This window comes from Bolinopsis microptera, chromosome 1, assembly GCF_026151205.1.
Source record: "Bolinopsis microptera isolate Bmic1 chromosome 1, MBARI_Bmic_1.0, whole genome shotgun sequence".
Taxonomy (NCBI): Eukaryota; Metazoa; Ctenophora; class Tentaculata; order Lobata; family Bolinopsidae; genus Bolinopsis; species Bolinopsis microptera.
The window spans coordinates 13,130,852-13,147,255 of record NC_087072.1 but is presented as its reverse complement, the minus strand read 5'-3'; the positions used below and the strand labels follow the sequence as shown (position 1 = coordinate 13,147,255).

General features: G+C 38.9%; 1 protein-coding gene across 2 annotated transcripts in view; it reads left to right on the top strand.

The window, feature by feature from the left end:
• Positions 1-16,358, top strand: part of LOC134822335 (mitoferrin-1-like) — a 48,152-nt gene extending 31,794 nt beyond the window's left edge. Inside the window, exons 1-8 of one of the 2 annotated variants that reach the window (XM_063833370.1) lie at positions 4,357-4,367; positions 10,987-11,168; positions 11,403-11,530; positions 11,867-12,089; positions 12,889-12,945; positions 13,446-13,647; positions 13,758-13,860; positions 14,086-16,358. In XM_063833370.1, coding sequence (XP_063689440.1) covers positions 10,991-11,168; positions 11,403-11,530; positions 11,867-12,089; positions 12,889-12,945; positions 13,446-13,647; positions 13,758-13,860; positions 14,086-14,268 — 1,074 coding nt within the window. In that variant the 5' untranslated portion in view covers positions 4,357-4,367; positions 10,987-10,990 and the 3' untranslated portion in view covers positions 14,269-16,358. Of the gene's footprint in view, positions 1-4,356; positions 4,368-10,986; positions 11,169-11,402; positions 11,531-11,866; positions 12,090-12,888; positions 12,946-13,445; positions 13,648-13,757; positions 13,861-14,085 lie in introns of those variants that run through there. The other variant, XM_063833359.1, reaches the window with a different exon arrangement.
• Positions 16,359-16,404: the final 46 nt, after the last annotated feature.

Here is a 16,404-nt window from a genome sequence, read left to right as displayed (position 1 = left end):
TCAGTCATCGTCAGTCCTCCTCCTCAGTCCTCCTCAGTCCTCCTCCTCCTCCTGGGTCCTCCTCCTCCTCCTCCTCCTGGGTCCTCCTGGGTCTTCCTGATCCTCCCCAGTCCTCTCCCAGTCCCCCTCCTTCTCCTCCTCCTATTCAGTCCTCCTCCTCCTCCTCCTCCTCAGTTCTCCTCAGTTCTCCTCAGTCCTCCTTCTCATTTCTCCTAAGTCCTCCTCCTGAGTCCTTCTCCTCTTCCTTCTGAGTCCTCCTCCTGAGTCCTCCTCCTCCTGGGTCCTCCTCCTCATCCTTCTCATCAGTCCTCCTACCCAGTCCTCTCCCAGTCCCCCTCCTTCTCCTCCTCCTATTCAGTCCTCCTCCTCCTCCTCCTCAGTTCTCCTCAGTCCTCCTTCTCATTTCTCCTAAGTCCTCCTCCTGAGTCCTCCTCCTCTTCCTTCTGAGTCCTCCTCCTGAGTCCTCCTCCTCCTCCCTCTCAGTCATCCTCCTCAGTCATCCTCCTCAGCCATCCTCCCCAGCCATCCTCCTCAGTCCTCCTCAGTCCTCCTCCTTCTCAGTCATCGTCAGTCCTCCTCCTCAGTCCTCCTCAGTCCTCCTCCTCCTCCTGGGTCCTCCTCCTCCTCCTCCTCCTGGGTCCTCCTGGGTCTTCCTGATCCTCCCCAGTCCTCTTCCTCCTCCCCTCCTCAGTCCTCCTCCTACTCCTCCTCCTCGTCCTCAGTCCTCCTCATCAGTCCTCAACAGTTCTCCTCCTCCCCAGTCCTCCTCCTCCTCCTGGGGCCTTTTCCTGGGTCCTCCTCCCCAGTCCTCCTCCTCCTGGGTCCTCCTTCTCCTCCTCAGTCCTTCTCCTCCTCAGTCCTCCTCCTCAGTCCTCTTCCTCCTCTTCCTGCTCCTCCTCCCTCTCAGTCATCCTCCTCAGCCATCCTCCTCAGCCATCCTTCTCAGTCCTCCTCCTTCTCAGTCCTCCTCAGTCCTCCTCCTCAGTCCTCCTCCTCCTCAGTCATCCTCCTCAGTTCTCCTCCTCAGCCATCCTCCTCAGCCATCCTCCTCAGCCATCCTCCTCAGTACTCTTCAGTACTATTCAGTACTCTTCAGTCCTCAAAATGTTTGTCCGCTAATGTCCACCAATGTCTGCTAATGTCCACCAATGTCCATCCAAGTCCGCCAATGTCCGTCCGGGTCCGCCAATGTCCGTCCGAGTCCGGCAATGTCCGTCCGAGTCCGCCAATGTCCGTCCGAGTCCGCCAATGTCCGTCCGTGTCCGCCAATGTCCCAAAAAACACGTCCGTTGTCTCATAGAATCCAAAAAGGACAGGACATAGGCGGACATAGACGGACATGACACCCCCCCCCACTAAGCTATAATTATCTGCACCGCTTTGTTGGCCAGTATCAACCCCATTTTTGGGACTTTGGTCGCTTATACGGCCTAAGCGGTTAACAAATAAAGCGTTATTATGAGTCAAATGTCACCTTAATTAAATCGAATAAGCCAGCCTAAAATAAACAAGTTCAGAATTTGATGTTTTACATTGTATTAAAAGTTAGACGGGTTATAAGTTATCTAATGTTTGAACTGCTCAGCAATGGCCCCCAAAGTTTGTGTACCAGCAGATTTTGGCAGACACCACATCGGATCACCAAGTCACGGTAACCTCACCTTCAACCTCCAACAAGGACTGCAGATCAAAGCTAACTCTATCATACTCTCCCTGAACAGCCCTGTTATTGATGACCTGACCACAGACCTTCATCTGACCTCACTAGAAGCTGAGGACTTTAGTAGGGAGGCAGTGGACTGTTTTATTGAGGCTTCCTACACGGGAGAAGTGGAGGCTTTGAACCTGGGCAACTTCAGAGATGTGAACAAAATGAGTGTTGTGTTCAATGTGAGCTGGCTTGTTGCCAGATGTGAGAAGTATTTTGTATCCTATCTGGATAAACTAGACAGTGAGAGTAGCTACCCTGATATGTTGTTTGCTGTAGAGGAGGCTGTGTACCTGCTATCTGCTCTAAAGAAAAGAGATTTCCTGAACTTGGTGGTAAAGAAAATGAACATTATCTCAGTTATAATACGAGATAACTTCATAAACCAGTACCTGTCTGATTTATCTACTTCCACTTCAATACAGATTGATGCTTGTATAGATATTGTAAAGACAGATGTTCATGTTCTGGTTGAGATACTGATTGCTCATTTAAAGAAGAAAGATAAGGTGAACCTAGATGAGAATAGCCGACTCCTTTTCAAGAATTTGAATTTGAGCTTCTGCTATAAAAAGAAACCTGAAATTCACAGGAAGCTCTTCTCTGTGCTGGAAAGTATTGATAATATAAAAAAAGAGGATTTGAAGCTTCTTTTGGGGAAACTCGAACAAAATACTGCCCTCAATCAGGCAATACATCTGGGACCTTTCTCAACAGTTGCCTTGGCCTCGTTCATACCCTATGTAAATCCTATGGAAGATTTGGAAGATGTGATTGAGGTATTGACTTCCAGCCAAATGGTTGATAACCTGTACAAACTCATTGATGGCATTTGGTTAAGACTACGGAAAAATGTCGATAATGTTAACGAGTCAACTTTAGAACAATTGGTTAGAATCAAAGAACGGAATGGATGGAAAAGTGTGGATTACGAATATGTCGATAGACTATTTGTGGTAAGTTCACACAATCCTATAGGCGCTAAGTTTGTAAACCTTCTGAAGAACTGCAACAGACTTGTTACAAGAAGAGGTTACACATTTCACGCTTCCTGCACAGAGTATAATTCGGCAGAGGAGTTCGTCGAGAATATTTTCAAGAAAGATAGCGACCTTAAATTCTGGATTGATAATCCTGACTTCGTTGATATTATTAGTTTCATCCTCTCGATTACAGCTATGAAAGGTAACAATCCTGACTCCTCTTCTATGAGATGGGCTGCTTCGTCGAAGGAAGTGCTGAATGAAGTACCTAAATTGCATTTTGCTTTGGAGAGATGGAGAGATGGTAAATGGAGTATATTACCTATCACTTGGTGCGGTAAACCAACTTGTGTACCTAGTAGAGAATCTTGGTGTTGGGGATATATTTGGTTTGCAGCATTACATACATACAAAGATTCAAATTTTGAAAACTTGATCAAGGGAAATGACAGATTGATCGATTGGCATCCTTGTGTTGGCAGCCATCAAGGCTGTAAATATCGTTTTGTTTTATTTGTAGTTTGATAAACCAATACGATAATTTTAAGTAATCAAATATTGTTCACTTAATTTTATGCAATGTGTGTAGTGTATAGTTTTGTTACGTGTTCATTATTGAGCTCTCTTATCTCATCTCTTATCGCTACAATTTAACGACGACTTAGCTGCTAGTTTGTGTCTGCTGCTATACAATTCTGAATACATTATGGGAAATGTGGACTTTGACTCTACAATGTGGTCATATAAATATTTGGACATGTTTACTGATGTTGCTAATGATCTTGGTTGTTGGGTTGAGGAAGTGATGAAGACAATAGACTGTGATGAAGATAGTCATATAACATTAGACAAGTTTAAGAAACCATACAAGGACGTTGTGGTAAAGCACCTTTTTGATGGGTTTAAGGGTATTGTTGCATATAAGGAAGTCTTTCTAAAAGCGAAAACAAAACTTGAAGAAATGAAAAGTGACATGATTAAAGCTCAGAAATCAGTTATTCAGTTGCAAGGGGAACTCTTGGACATTAAGACTAAAGATCTAGAATCAGTCCAGAGAACTGTTAAAACCGCTGTAGAAAATAATGTTCAAGCTGAGATTAAGTCTTACAGTGCTGCTGTGTCAAAAAATTCCCCCAGCTCTGCCTCCACTTTCACGGCAGAGAATTTTAAGAAAGTTGTTCAGAATGTGGTAGCTGAAGAGGATCGCAGCAGAAATGTGTTGATTTTTGGTCTCAAGGAGGATGCAGGAGAGAAACTTGGTGATAAAATTTGTGATGTGTTTGAACAAATGGCAGAGAAGCCACGCTTCGAAGCTGCTCGAATTGGGAATAAAGCTGCTGAAAAACATAGAGCTGTCAAAGTATCATTTGGAAGCTCTAGCACCGTTCATCAGATACTGGTTAAAGCTAAAGAACTCAGACTGTCTCAGTGTTTCAAAACTGTCTTTGTTTCACCGGATCGGTCGCCAGAGAAGCGTGCAGTACATAAACAGTTGGTTCTAGATTTGAAGAGGAAGGTCACGGAAAATCCTAATAAACATTATTTTATCAGGACTGGTAAAATTTGTGAGAAAGATGAGTGAGATATAATATTAATAGTTTATTTCTTATTTAATAAAATAGATATTACATATTTTTTTGGCCTTTTGTATGAACTCTTATACTTTACATTTATTGGGAATATACATGCATTCTGGAGTTTAAATTATCACTTTTGTCACACCGCCAGCCGCTTTGAAGTCGGCAATTTTTATTTTTAATAATATTGGTTGTTGATATAAGCGGGATATAAATGCTCTATTTCATTTCAATGGTAATTTCTGTATATTCTGTTTAAAATATTCTAAATTTGGGCTGTTTTGATTCATTGAATACAGTGCTTGAAATTATACTTCGGACATTATTAATTATCTGTATAAGTATATAAACTGTGCATGTGATCATTCGATATCTTAAATCTTAACTGCTTTCTGATGCATTAAAGTTTGATAAAATAATACACTTTCCTATAGATAATTGAATTACTCATCAATGGCACCCAAAATCTTAGGTATATCACAATTGTTATATACTCTGAAACAGTAAAACATCAAATTCGCTGGCCAAATTCATATAGGTTTCAATATTCATGAAAGGTAAAATTCATATTAAACAATTTATGTAGCTCTCGAAAGCGAGCAATAATACTGAGAATCATGGCTTACAATTTGATGTCTTACAGTTCTTTATTTACACTAATATTGTCCGATCTCTTCAAAACATATGAGAAGTGAATTATCTAATGTTTAAACTGCTCAGCAATGGCCCCCAAAGTTTGTGTACCAGCAGATTTTGGCAGACACCACATTGGAGCACCAAGTCACGGTAACCTCACCTTCAACCTCCAACAAGGACTGCAGATCAAGGCTAACTCTATCATACTGTCCCTGAACAGCCCTGTTATTGATGACCTGACCACAAACCTTCACCTGACCTCACTTGAAGCTGAGGACTTTAGCAGGGAGGCAGTGGACTGTTTTATTGAGGCTTCCTACACGGGGGAGGTGGAGGCTTTGAACCTGGGCAACTTCAGAGATGTGAACAAAATGAGTGTTGTGTTCAATGTGAGCTGGCTTGTTGCCAGATGTGAGAAGTATTTTGTATCCTATCTGGATAAACTAGACAGTGAGAGTAGCTACCCTGATATGTTGTTTGCTGTAGAGGAGGCTGTGTACCTGCTATCTGCTCTGAAGAAAAGAGATTTCCTGAACTTGGTGGTAAAGAAAATGAGCATTATCTCAGTTATAATACGAGATAACTTCATGAACCAGTACTTGTCTGATTTATCTGCTTCTACTTCAATACAGATTGATGCTTGTATAGATATTGTAAAGACAGATGTCCATGTTTTAGTTGAGATACTGATTGCTCATTTAAAGAAGAAAGATATGGTGAACCTAGATGAGAATAGCCGACTCCTTTTCAAGAATTTGAATTTGAGCTTCTGTTATGAAAAAAAACCTGAAATTCACAGGAAGCTCTTCTCTGTGCTGGAAAGTGTTGATAATATTAAAAAAGAGGATTACAACCTTCTTTTGGGGAAACTCGAACAAAATACTGCCCTAAATCAGCAAGGGTCGACCGAGTCCTCGACCTCGGCTTCGGTTTTACCGAAGCAAAATTTCCTCGGCCTCGGTGGTAAATCCTGCCCTCGGTCGACCCTTGTAAATCAGGCAACACATCTGGGACCTTTCTCAACAGTTGCCTTGGCCTCGTTCAGTCCCTATGTAAAACCTAGGGAAACATTGGGAGATGTGATTGAGATATTGAGTTCCAGCCAAATGGTTGATAATCTGTACAAACTTATTGATGGCATTTGGTTAAGACTACGGCTATGCCATGGCGATACTGTTAACGAGTCAACTTTGGAACAATTGGCTAAAATCAAAGAACGGAATGGATGGAAAAATGTTGATTACGAATATGTCGATAGGTTATTTGTTGTATCAGAACTTCCTCAATGTGATAAGTTTTTAAACCTTCTGAAGAACTGCAAGAGACTTGTTACAAGAAGAGGTAACACATTTCATGCTTCCAGTAGAGAGTATAACTCGGCAGAGGAGTTCATCGAGAGATTTTCAAGAAAGATAGCGACCTTAAGTTCCGGATTGATAATCTTGACTTTGTTGATATTAGTTACACCCTCTCAATTATGCAGAAGCAAATCTGTTCTCTTTTGATTGACTTTTATCAAGAATTGAAATGTTACTTTCTAAATTATTTTGATTGGAGATTAAATTGATGTTGAGTATGTTTATCATTGGTGCGAAAAACTGTGTCGGTAGGAATTGTGTGGTATTGTGCCACATGTGGTTAAAACCATTTTGGTTAACCTCATGAATATGTTTTTTATGAGTATCTAATGATTATATAAATATCAAATTTTAACATGGGTATTTGTATCTATGGTGGTTAATTGATAAGGTGAATATCTCGATTATAATATATTTTGTTATTTACAGGTTCATTTAACTGTGCAATTTAATAATGTATTAGGGTTAATATTGTTAAAAGGCAAATGTATAATTGTTTACCAATAAAACATTATTATTCAATTATGAAGGAATCTTAAATTTATCGAAAGGCATAATGAAGTTAGATTTGTGTACAGCTTATTAATAATTATTGACTAAATTGAATGATTATATGTTTAAATGCTAATGCCCAAGTTTGTCCACATGTGCACAATGGAAGTCCGAACCCACTTCACAACAGAGCATAGCTTTACATACTCTCCTATTGTATAACTACTGTCATATAACCAGACATGGATTTTGGTCCATGGTTTAGTCTAAATTGACAATGTGTTGTGTTAATGGCTTGTTGATTAATTTTTATCCTATCTCATAATAACAGAAGGCACCAAGTGTTGCTGTAGAGGTGGCTCTTTGCCGAAGAAAAATTACTGTTAAAATAACTATTTAGTATAACATGCATTTGCACTATGTTTGCTTTGAATAGGTGTCATCTGTGCTTCATTGAGGGCGAACATACTTTTGGTTGATATACTTGTGAAGACATACCAAAATATCCTGGAATATATTAAAAAGATATATATTGCTAAATTTAAAGCGGGGAGATCCGTACATACATAAACCAGACACTTTCCTTTTTGTCTCTTTTCAATATTGTCAATGAACGGTCTTTCATAATGGTTTTAACTTAATCTAGTTGTAGGGTTGAGTGTAAAGACAAAATGATAAAATATCATATTGATATCCTGACAATTTTGATTTAAACGAATGACATTGGACTTGATCTTTCAGAATATTGTTTTAGGTTTAAAGTAAAGTTGTTTAGTCCAATTTGTGCTATGTTGCCATAAGTACACTATCCTTCATGAATGGGCTCTAAAGCTGTAAGCCAAATTCATTGCTTGAGAGATGGAGTACATTTCATCATGTCGGTAACCACTTGTGACCATGAGATGGTGGTGGGTTATGTTTGGAGTGATAAAAACAATTTGAAAATGAGGAAGACATTGGTCGGAATTATAGTAGGATCCTTCAACTGATTGTTTTTTTTTTTGAGTTATAAACATTTGTTTTATAATAAAGTCATATTTACATGAATTTTTTTATTGTTTTTAAATGCTTTGATAATAATTCATTGAATCTATTTCGGATTTTATTACATTATTAATTATCTGTATAAGTATATAAACTATGGTCATTCGATATCTTAACTGCTTTCTGATGCATTAAAGTTTAATAAAATAGTACACTTTCCTATAGGGTATAGATATTTGAATTACTCATCAATGGCACCCAAACTCTTAGGTATATCATAATTTGTATATACTCTGAAACAGTAAAACATCAAATTCATCTAGGTTTCAATATTCATGAAAGGTAAAATTCATATCAAACAATTTAAGAAGCTCTCGAAAGCGAGCAATAATACTCAGAATCATGGCTTAGAATTTGATGTCTTACAGTTCTTTATTTACACTAAAATTATCTGATCTCTTCAAAACATATGAGAAGTGAATTATCTAATGTTTAAACTGCTCAGCAATGGCCCCCAAAGTTTGTGTACCAGCAGATTTTGGTAGACACCACATCGGAGCACCAAGTCACGGTAACCTCACCTTCAACCTCCAACAAGGACTGCAGATCAAGGCTAACTCTATCATACTCTCCCTGAACAGCCCTGTTATTGATGACCTGACCACAGACCTTCACCTGACGTCACTTGAAGCTAATGACTTCAGCAGGGAGGCAGTGGACTGTTTTATTGAGGCTTCCTACACGGGAGAAGTGGAGGCTTTGAACCTGGGTAACTTCAGAGATGTGAACAAAATGAGTGTTGTGTTCAATGTGAGCTGGCTTGTTGCCAGATGTGAGGAGTATTTTGTATCCTATCTGGATAAACTAGACAGTGAGAGTAGCTACCCTGATATGTTGTTTGCTGTAGAGGAGGCTGTGTACCTGCTATCTGCTCTGAAGAAAAGAGATTTCCTGAACTTGGTGGTAAAGAAAATGAACATTATCTCAGTTACAATACGAGATAACTTCATAAACCAGTACTTGTCTGATTTATCTGCTTCCACTTTAATACAGATTGATGCTTGTATAGATATTGTAAAGACAGATGTCCATGTCTTAGTTGAGATTCTGATTGCTCATTTTGAGAAAGAAGAGAAGTTGGTCCTTGATGAGAATAGCAGATACTTGTTCGCGAATTTGGATATGAGCTCTTGTCACGAAATGAGACCAGATATACACAGGAAACTATTCTCTTTGCTGGAAAATGTAGATCATGTTAAAAAAGAGGATTATCAGGTTATTTTAGGGAAGCTTAAACAAAATACATCTCGCAACAAAGCGATTGGAGTGGGAGAGTTGTCTCCAGTTACCATGGCTACAGTTACCATGACTCCAGTTACCATGGCTTGTTTTGCGCCGTTTTTGGGTCCCACTCAGTTGAATGGTGCGATTGATATGTTAGTTGCAAGTGAAACGGTTGACAACCTTTACAAACTAATTGATGGTATCTGGTTCAGAACCTTCAACTCCATAGGTGATATTGTTAACGAGTCAGTTATTGAAAAGTTGGTTATAATCAAAGAACAAAAAAGATGGAAAAATGTTGATTATAAATATGTCAATAAACTCTTTGTGAATTCAGGTTCTCCGGGATGTACAAAATTTTGTGAGCTTTTAAAAAACTGCAACAAACTTGTTATCAAAGGTGTAGGGACTTCGCATGCTTTGACAAGAGAATACTTTGGCTCTGAGTTCGTTGAGGAGATATTTAAAAAAGATATGAATGTTGTGTTTACGATCAACGACCCTAAATTTGCTGATCTGCAGTGTCTCTTGTCCACTACAGCGATGAGAGGGCAGAACCCTGACTCCTTCACCATGAAATGGGCTTCCTTAAAAGAACCTTTAGATCAACTGCCCAAATTACATTTCGCTATCGAAAGAAGGAAGCCGAATGGCGATGTGTCCAACATATTTCCTATTACATGGTCAGGTAAACCCACTTGTGAACCATCGAGATCAGCGTGGTTTTGGGGCTGTATGTATTACGGATGTTGTACTGAAAGTAGGGAGACTAATTTTGAAAACTTAGTGAGGGGAAATGACGAACTTATTTTGTGGAATTCCTGGATAAAATTAGTTGATGATAATAGATACCGGTTTATCGCCTTCGTGATTTAACTACACATTGTAACTTTGTCGTAGTTGAGGTTTTTTATTTTTGAAGTATTTCATAAAACATTTTGCTGTTTTTATTAATAAGAAACGATCAAATACATATTCTGGACAAATTTTGAAGTTTATTTTAGTTCATGCCGTTTATTTTAGAATGACAATTTTTGAAAATAAAATTAATTCAATGACATACTTAATTTCTTTTTTTTTAAACAGTTCATATAAATAATTATCTTTTGATATAATAATACGATCATGCAAATCAAACAAAAGGAATAACTGGTTCAAGACCGGCATGGAGTAAAGTTTTATGTGTACACTGTACGTATTATAATATCTTCCGGGAATTATTTGTGCGAGATCCCGGACACTTCCGACATGATAACTCTTGATTAGTCTCCGAAGAAATTTATCAAACTCAGCTCCTGTCCTTCTTCACTGTATGACATAGTACCATGCACCATTAAATGCACCATATAATATCACATAATACCTTCATACTGAACTGTCAATTAAAAGTTATTCCGTTTTCCGATAACTGTCACGCACGGAGGTTTTTAGATAATGAAAATTTCACAATAATACGTGTGGGCGTGGGCACACGTCCAAGATATTATATCCCAGTACAAACTCAATATAATGTCACGTGACCTCCCCCCCCCTCACGTGACAGATTGACCACGTGACTAAATGAGAAAAGAGGTTTTCAACAGTTGAAATGTCAACTTACTTCCAGAATACATGATACCCTCGGCAAATACATGATAGCTTACCTTAAATTTCGTGCTGCACTCTAGACTAGCCCTCGCTGTGTTCATGCGTTTCCGTACGCAGTCATCATGAGTGAAGGTATTATGGTATTATATTTTGTGAATCTCTGAAATTTGTAATTTCTGAAATTAAGTTTATTCGACTAGTATTTTATCCGGGATTTGCTGTGTCATGTCTCACCGTATTACACTGTTCAATTTCTAAATGCTAGTTACAATTCATTTTTTAACATATACAATATAATACACATTATATAATTGGACTCTATTGATCATATTAAATTGATTTCCTTGTTAGTTACCCTAATAACCTAATTCCTTGCTAGTTATGGCAGTTTCGCGAGTGTCCATGTCCTTATCACCGGAGAACATACAGCTACACACAGCAGCGGACAGAAGCAAAACAGCCGACAACCGAACAGACAATTCCATCCAACATTCCCTCAATCAAACAAATCACCATCCTCACCAGTTCCAGATACCCGACACTGTCCACAGCTTCATAGGTGAGATTTAACTATTTATAACAATAGTACACGTCAATAACCAGAAGTTAGCTTCTTGTTAACCTGAGTTAACCATAATATGTTGAATTTGATCAAATTTGTTGCACATAAACAGTAATAAAAGTTACATAATGACAGTACTATGCTATACATAACATATATACATATTGTATATACACTACACAGTACACACAGCACTCTACACAGTACACACATTAACACACCTGTCCACAGAGAAGTTTGTAGAGTCGGATGACCAGTACGAGGATTTACCAACAGAGAACAGTATGGTACACGTAGCAGCTGGGTGTACAGCCGGTATCGCTGAACACTGTGCCATGTACCCTGTCGATCTCATCAAGGTATGCAACTCAAATCTTACGAAATACTGAAAACATGATAATTTAGCGGTGGGACCCGTTTTAGACAGGTTTTATAGGAGATTGTATAAATATCGTGCTTGTCTCATGTCATGTGGTGTGTACATTTACATTTGATGGTAACTTTGCCAGTTAAATATTACCAGCTAACATGGTACAATGTGTGTATACACTATACAGGGTGTACCACAGAAAGTGTGACTTTTGAGAAATGGTGGTCAAGGCATGATGCGAGGATTTGATCCTGGTTTAAAGCTGTGTAAGTTGACATATCTAGCAGAAGTAACATAATTATAACATCTCCTTGTTTATTTACAGACTCGTATGATGGCAGTCACCACGCCGATAGAAATGCGCTACACTTCAATGCTCAACGCGTTCCGGTCCATCCTGGCAACTGAGGGTATGCGGAGTTTGTGGCGCGGGATGCCCGTGGTGTTTACCTGTGCGGGACCTGCTCACGGAGCTTACTTCGCTTCTTACGAGGCTTCCAAGAGATATATGGGCACTAAGTTGGGACGGAATAACATGATGGGACACAGTAAGTTTTCCAATATATGGATTTGTCTTTTTTTTTCTTTGGGGGTGGGGCCGGGGGGGGGGGGGGGGCAAACTCATGCCAATTTATTCCCAAATTTTTAGTCAAATGTGCAATGTGCATGGGTATTGATTGGTATCGACCAATTAATTCCTCAACTTTTAGTTAAATGGGCATAAGCAAAAATGGGGCTGCCCCCCCCCCCCCTCCCCCCACAGCTCAGTATCCAACAGCCAAGAAATATCCTTAGCTTACAATATAAACGATTTCTACCTTCAAATTGTGGTGACTCCCCGAATTGCTGGCATGGTGCCGCTGCCTTCCCCGAATGGCTGGCAACTTGGCTGTCAAGCTCGGTTGGCTGTCCAGATTACTGTCCTGCTAGTCCCCAGCGGGTGATATGTTTAGTGATAGTTCCAAGAAGTTCGGTAGAAGTAATCTGGAAGTTGTCTATTAAATGTACAGGGTGCTAGACTAAATGTACAGGGCGCTAGACTAAATGTACAGGGCGCTAGACTAAATGTACAGGGTGCTAGACTAAATGTACAGGGTGCTAGACTAAATGTACAGGGTGCTAGACTAAATGTACAGGGTGCTAGACTAAATGTATCTAATTTCTTGTCATTTTGTACTATGAGGAAAACTAATATCTACATACATATTACATATATATATATGTAGGCGATGAAAATGACGGCTTTTAGGCAGAAATTATTCGTTATGATCTTGACAATAATTTCACATCCACTTGATCCGTTAAATCCGTCATACCATGACATTTTCTTTATATCACAATTTTCAGTGATTGCTGGCGGAGGAGCCTCGCTTGTTCACGATGCAGTTATGACCCCAGTTGATGGTGAGTTATTAATTATGTTTAATATTAGTATAGATTTTGTGATCACTGTGTTCGTGGCAAGCAGTTCACTTTTTCGAGTAACGTTGACTTTTTTGGCACGTGGAAGTTTCAGGGCGAATTCTTTAATACCCTCAAGAGACTTTACGTAATTTTTGTACGAACGAAGCACTCCAAAGCTTTTCCCTGCAACGCTCAGTTATGTTGTTTAAAAATTATGGGCGTAGAAACTAGAAACTGAAACCTAATTGCGTCACTGCACGTAATGGCAATTCAGTCACACTTTTATTGACGGTCTACCGATTTTGGCTATTTCGTGGTATTTTCCCACGAAAATTGCGTGCGCGCTACGTACGTACCTATTTTAACTTTGTAGAAACAAGCATTGCTATGCTTCTCCGCAATTTCTCAACTTGTATTTCCTATTCTAACTCGAATAACGGCTGCTGAATCAATATCTGGTTTCTAAAAATACCACAAGAACTAAAGTACATTAATTACAGCCGTTAAGCAGAGGATGCAGAAGTTAAAGTCAACCTACAAGTCGAGCTGGCAGTGTTCCAAGTCGATGTGGAAGGATGAGGGTGTCCGTTCGTTTTACAGATCGTACGGTACGCAGATTTGTATGAATGTACCTCAGCAGTGCGTACATTTCATGGCGTACGAGCGGATAAAGCGATACCTCAATCCTAGCAACGAATACAGGTTGATAATTTCTGTAATTAAACTGGAACAGATAACCTAATTCAGTTCTTATATTCCGGACTTTCTGTTTTGCATTTTTGCCAATCATCAGATAACAGAAACCCTCTCAGACCACTGATACACATTGTAAGCGGGGGGATGGCTGGTGGCTTAGCTGCTGTTATCACCACACCACTGGACGTGTGTAAAACCCTTCTCAACACCCAACCCACGGTATGGAGCTGTTACTTTGGAGTTTAACTAACAGTACTTGTAACTGTTTACTGTTACCTAACTTCAGCCATATTATTCGTGTATATCACACATCTTACATTGTGATTCAATGATACTAATATCCAACCTAGCCTTACACTAGTTTTATCAATATATAACGAAATTATATGCGATATCCTCGTAATATTCACATCCTGAACCTAAAAACAGCCTTATCTTTTTCAGATATCGGACACCAAACAACCGGCCATAAGAGGATTAACAAACGGTCTAACGACGATATACCGTGTGGCCGGTCCTACCGGTTATTTCAAGGGCTGGGCTCCCCGAGTGTTAACAATCGCACCCTCAACCGCCATATGTTGGTGGATTTATGAAATGTTCAAGTTTAGCTTGTCTGATAATTAATATTTTAAGTATGTTAACTTAGTTTTTTTGTAGATTTTGTAGTATTTGAAGTATAAGAATATATCCGACCCGGGATCAAGTCTGTTCTCTTGATCAGTTCAGTGAGCCTGTCCTGATTACAGTGCCTTGATTCTGGTTTATCTTATTACAATAATAGTACCTGATAATAAGTCCTCGTTGGTGTAGCTTGTTCTTGAAGATATGGTGTTCTGATATGGAGGCAGCTCATTTAACCGCTGTGATTTAATTTATGAGTTGAAGGAATTGCTGGGAAGTGGCCATAATTTCGTAATTCTTTGGAACTGAATTTATATGAAGATAAGCCTGACCTACCGATAAGAATTTTGGTATAGATAAAACCTAGGCCCACTTTAAACTCGCTGCATTATCACGCACCAAATCATAACCTTGAAAAGTCCTGTTTCGTTCTATTCGGCGCCACCTTTCCTAAATCAAAAGGAAATCAAATCAAATCACACGTCATCATAAATATTCCTATAAAGATTAATAAACTATAAACTAAAATGCTAGGTAAAAAGACCCAATTAAAAATGCCTTCCACTACTATTATATAATATAAGTTAATAAAATATTATCTAGGAACGTGAGGATTAAACTTAAAATATTCAATACGTGTAGTGCTTCCCAGGAATTCCCATTAATGAGAGATTTTTGAGTCATGAGGTAATCTCGATCTAGAATGATTAAATTATTTCTTTAAAGATATATACTTGCTCAACCTGGTCAGATATCCTATAAATAGGTTTTAAAAATGTTACACGTATTTTAGGACAAGATCGAGATTGTCTCAATTGTACTATGTACAAATTAACCAACGACACATTTTAGGAGAAGCTTCCTAGTTAGTTGATTCGTGACATGTTTTACACTGAGTTCAGCTAGTCCCAGAGTGGACTGCTACTGATAACGCAACAAGCACCTTATTTTTAATTTATTGCATCTTATTTCAAGTTAGTTAAACTTTGTTATTTACTCCGCCTTAAACGAACAAACCATTTATATTAAGTAGATTGTTCGTGCTAAAACGGTGCTTGTTGCTGGTGAAATGTTTCACATAAGAGTCAACAGGAGCAAAATCACGACATTATATTTCTTTAGTTAGACTAGGGATATTAAAAATTATGGAACTATTTTTGTGAACATTGTTCACTGAACAAAGTGTTGTGATTCTGTTCTACGGAATGCAAATGTATGGGTAAATTATGGAATTTTTATATCATATATATTTATTGATGTGAGATGAATTGCTAAGATTGAGTGTAATTTGGTTGATGTTTTTTGTAGTCAGAATTAGCTGCAACAGTCGGTCGCCATAAAACCAGCAAGCCAACGTAATTTCTAATTAAGTTTCCACTTACACCGGCAAATTAACAACACGCTATGTATTTATATAAGCCGACCGACTGTTCGCAATTGAAAGGATTGATTTTACTGACCTAGAGGAATAGAATCGTGCTTACTTACTGTGACACCTTTATCTTGATTAAAGCACTGATTTTTTCGTTCACAAACGAATTTGTATGGAAATAGGTTTTAAGTAATTGATATTAAATAGCCCCTAGTTATGCTTAATTTATGAAGAAGAAGCTGCTGTGTGTATGAAATGATGCACTGCCGGTGAAGAGAATGAGTTATATAATATGGGGAACTCCTGCGTAATGGAGTCCACTTGCCAATTCTACCGGCAAACAGTGGGTCCGGTGACCCTCACTTAGTGGACTACTTAACACAGCTGTATTCCCTTGCAGTAGAATAACACCGGGAAATATCGTCGTCAGTTCTTAACTTTTGGACCTACTATCAGGACCTTTAACCTAGTTTCAGAAGACAGGACGACATAATTCTCCCACCCCTATTTCTGGTATTCGAGCCTCTGCTTTGACCATTGGAGCTTGCTGCTGCCAGTTGTTTAAACGTGATAAATCAGCGACATCAGATTTGTCTATTATTGGAAATAAAGGACCTAAAGGCCATCTATCTGGTCTCCAGAACATGATTTGAATAACAATGTTTAACCAAAAGTTCTGTATTATTTCCTTTTACATCAGGTTTCTGATGAATTCGCGTAATTTAAGAGTTTTACTTGTTAATTCTGTCGAAATTAGACTCTGAAAG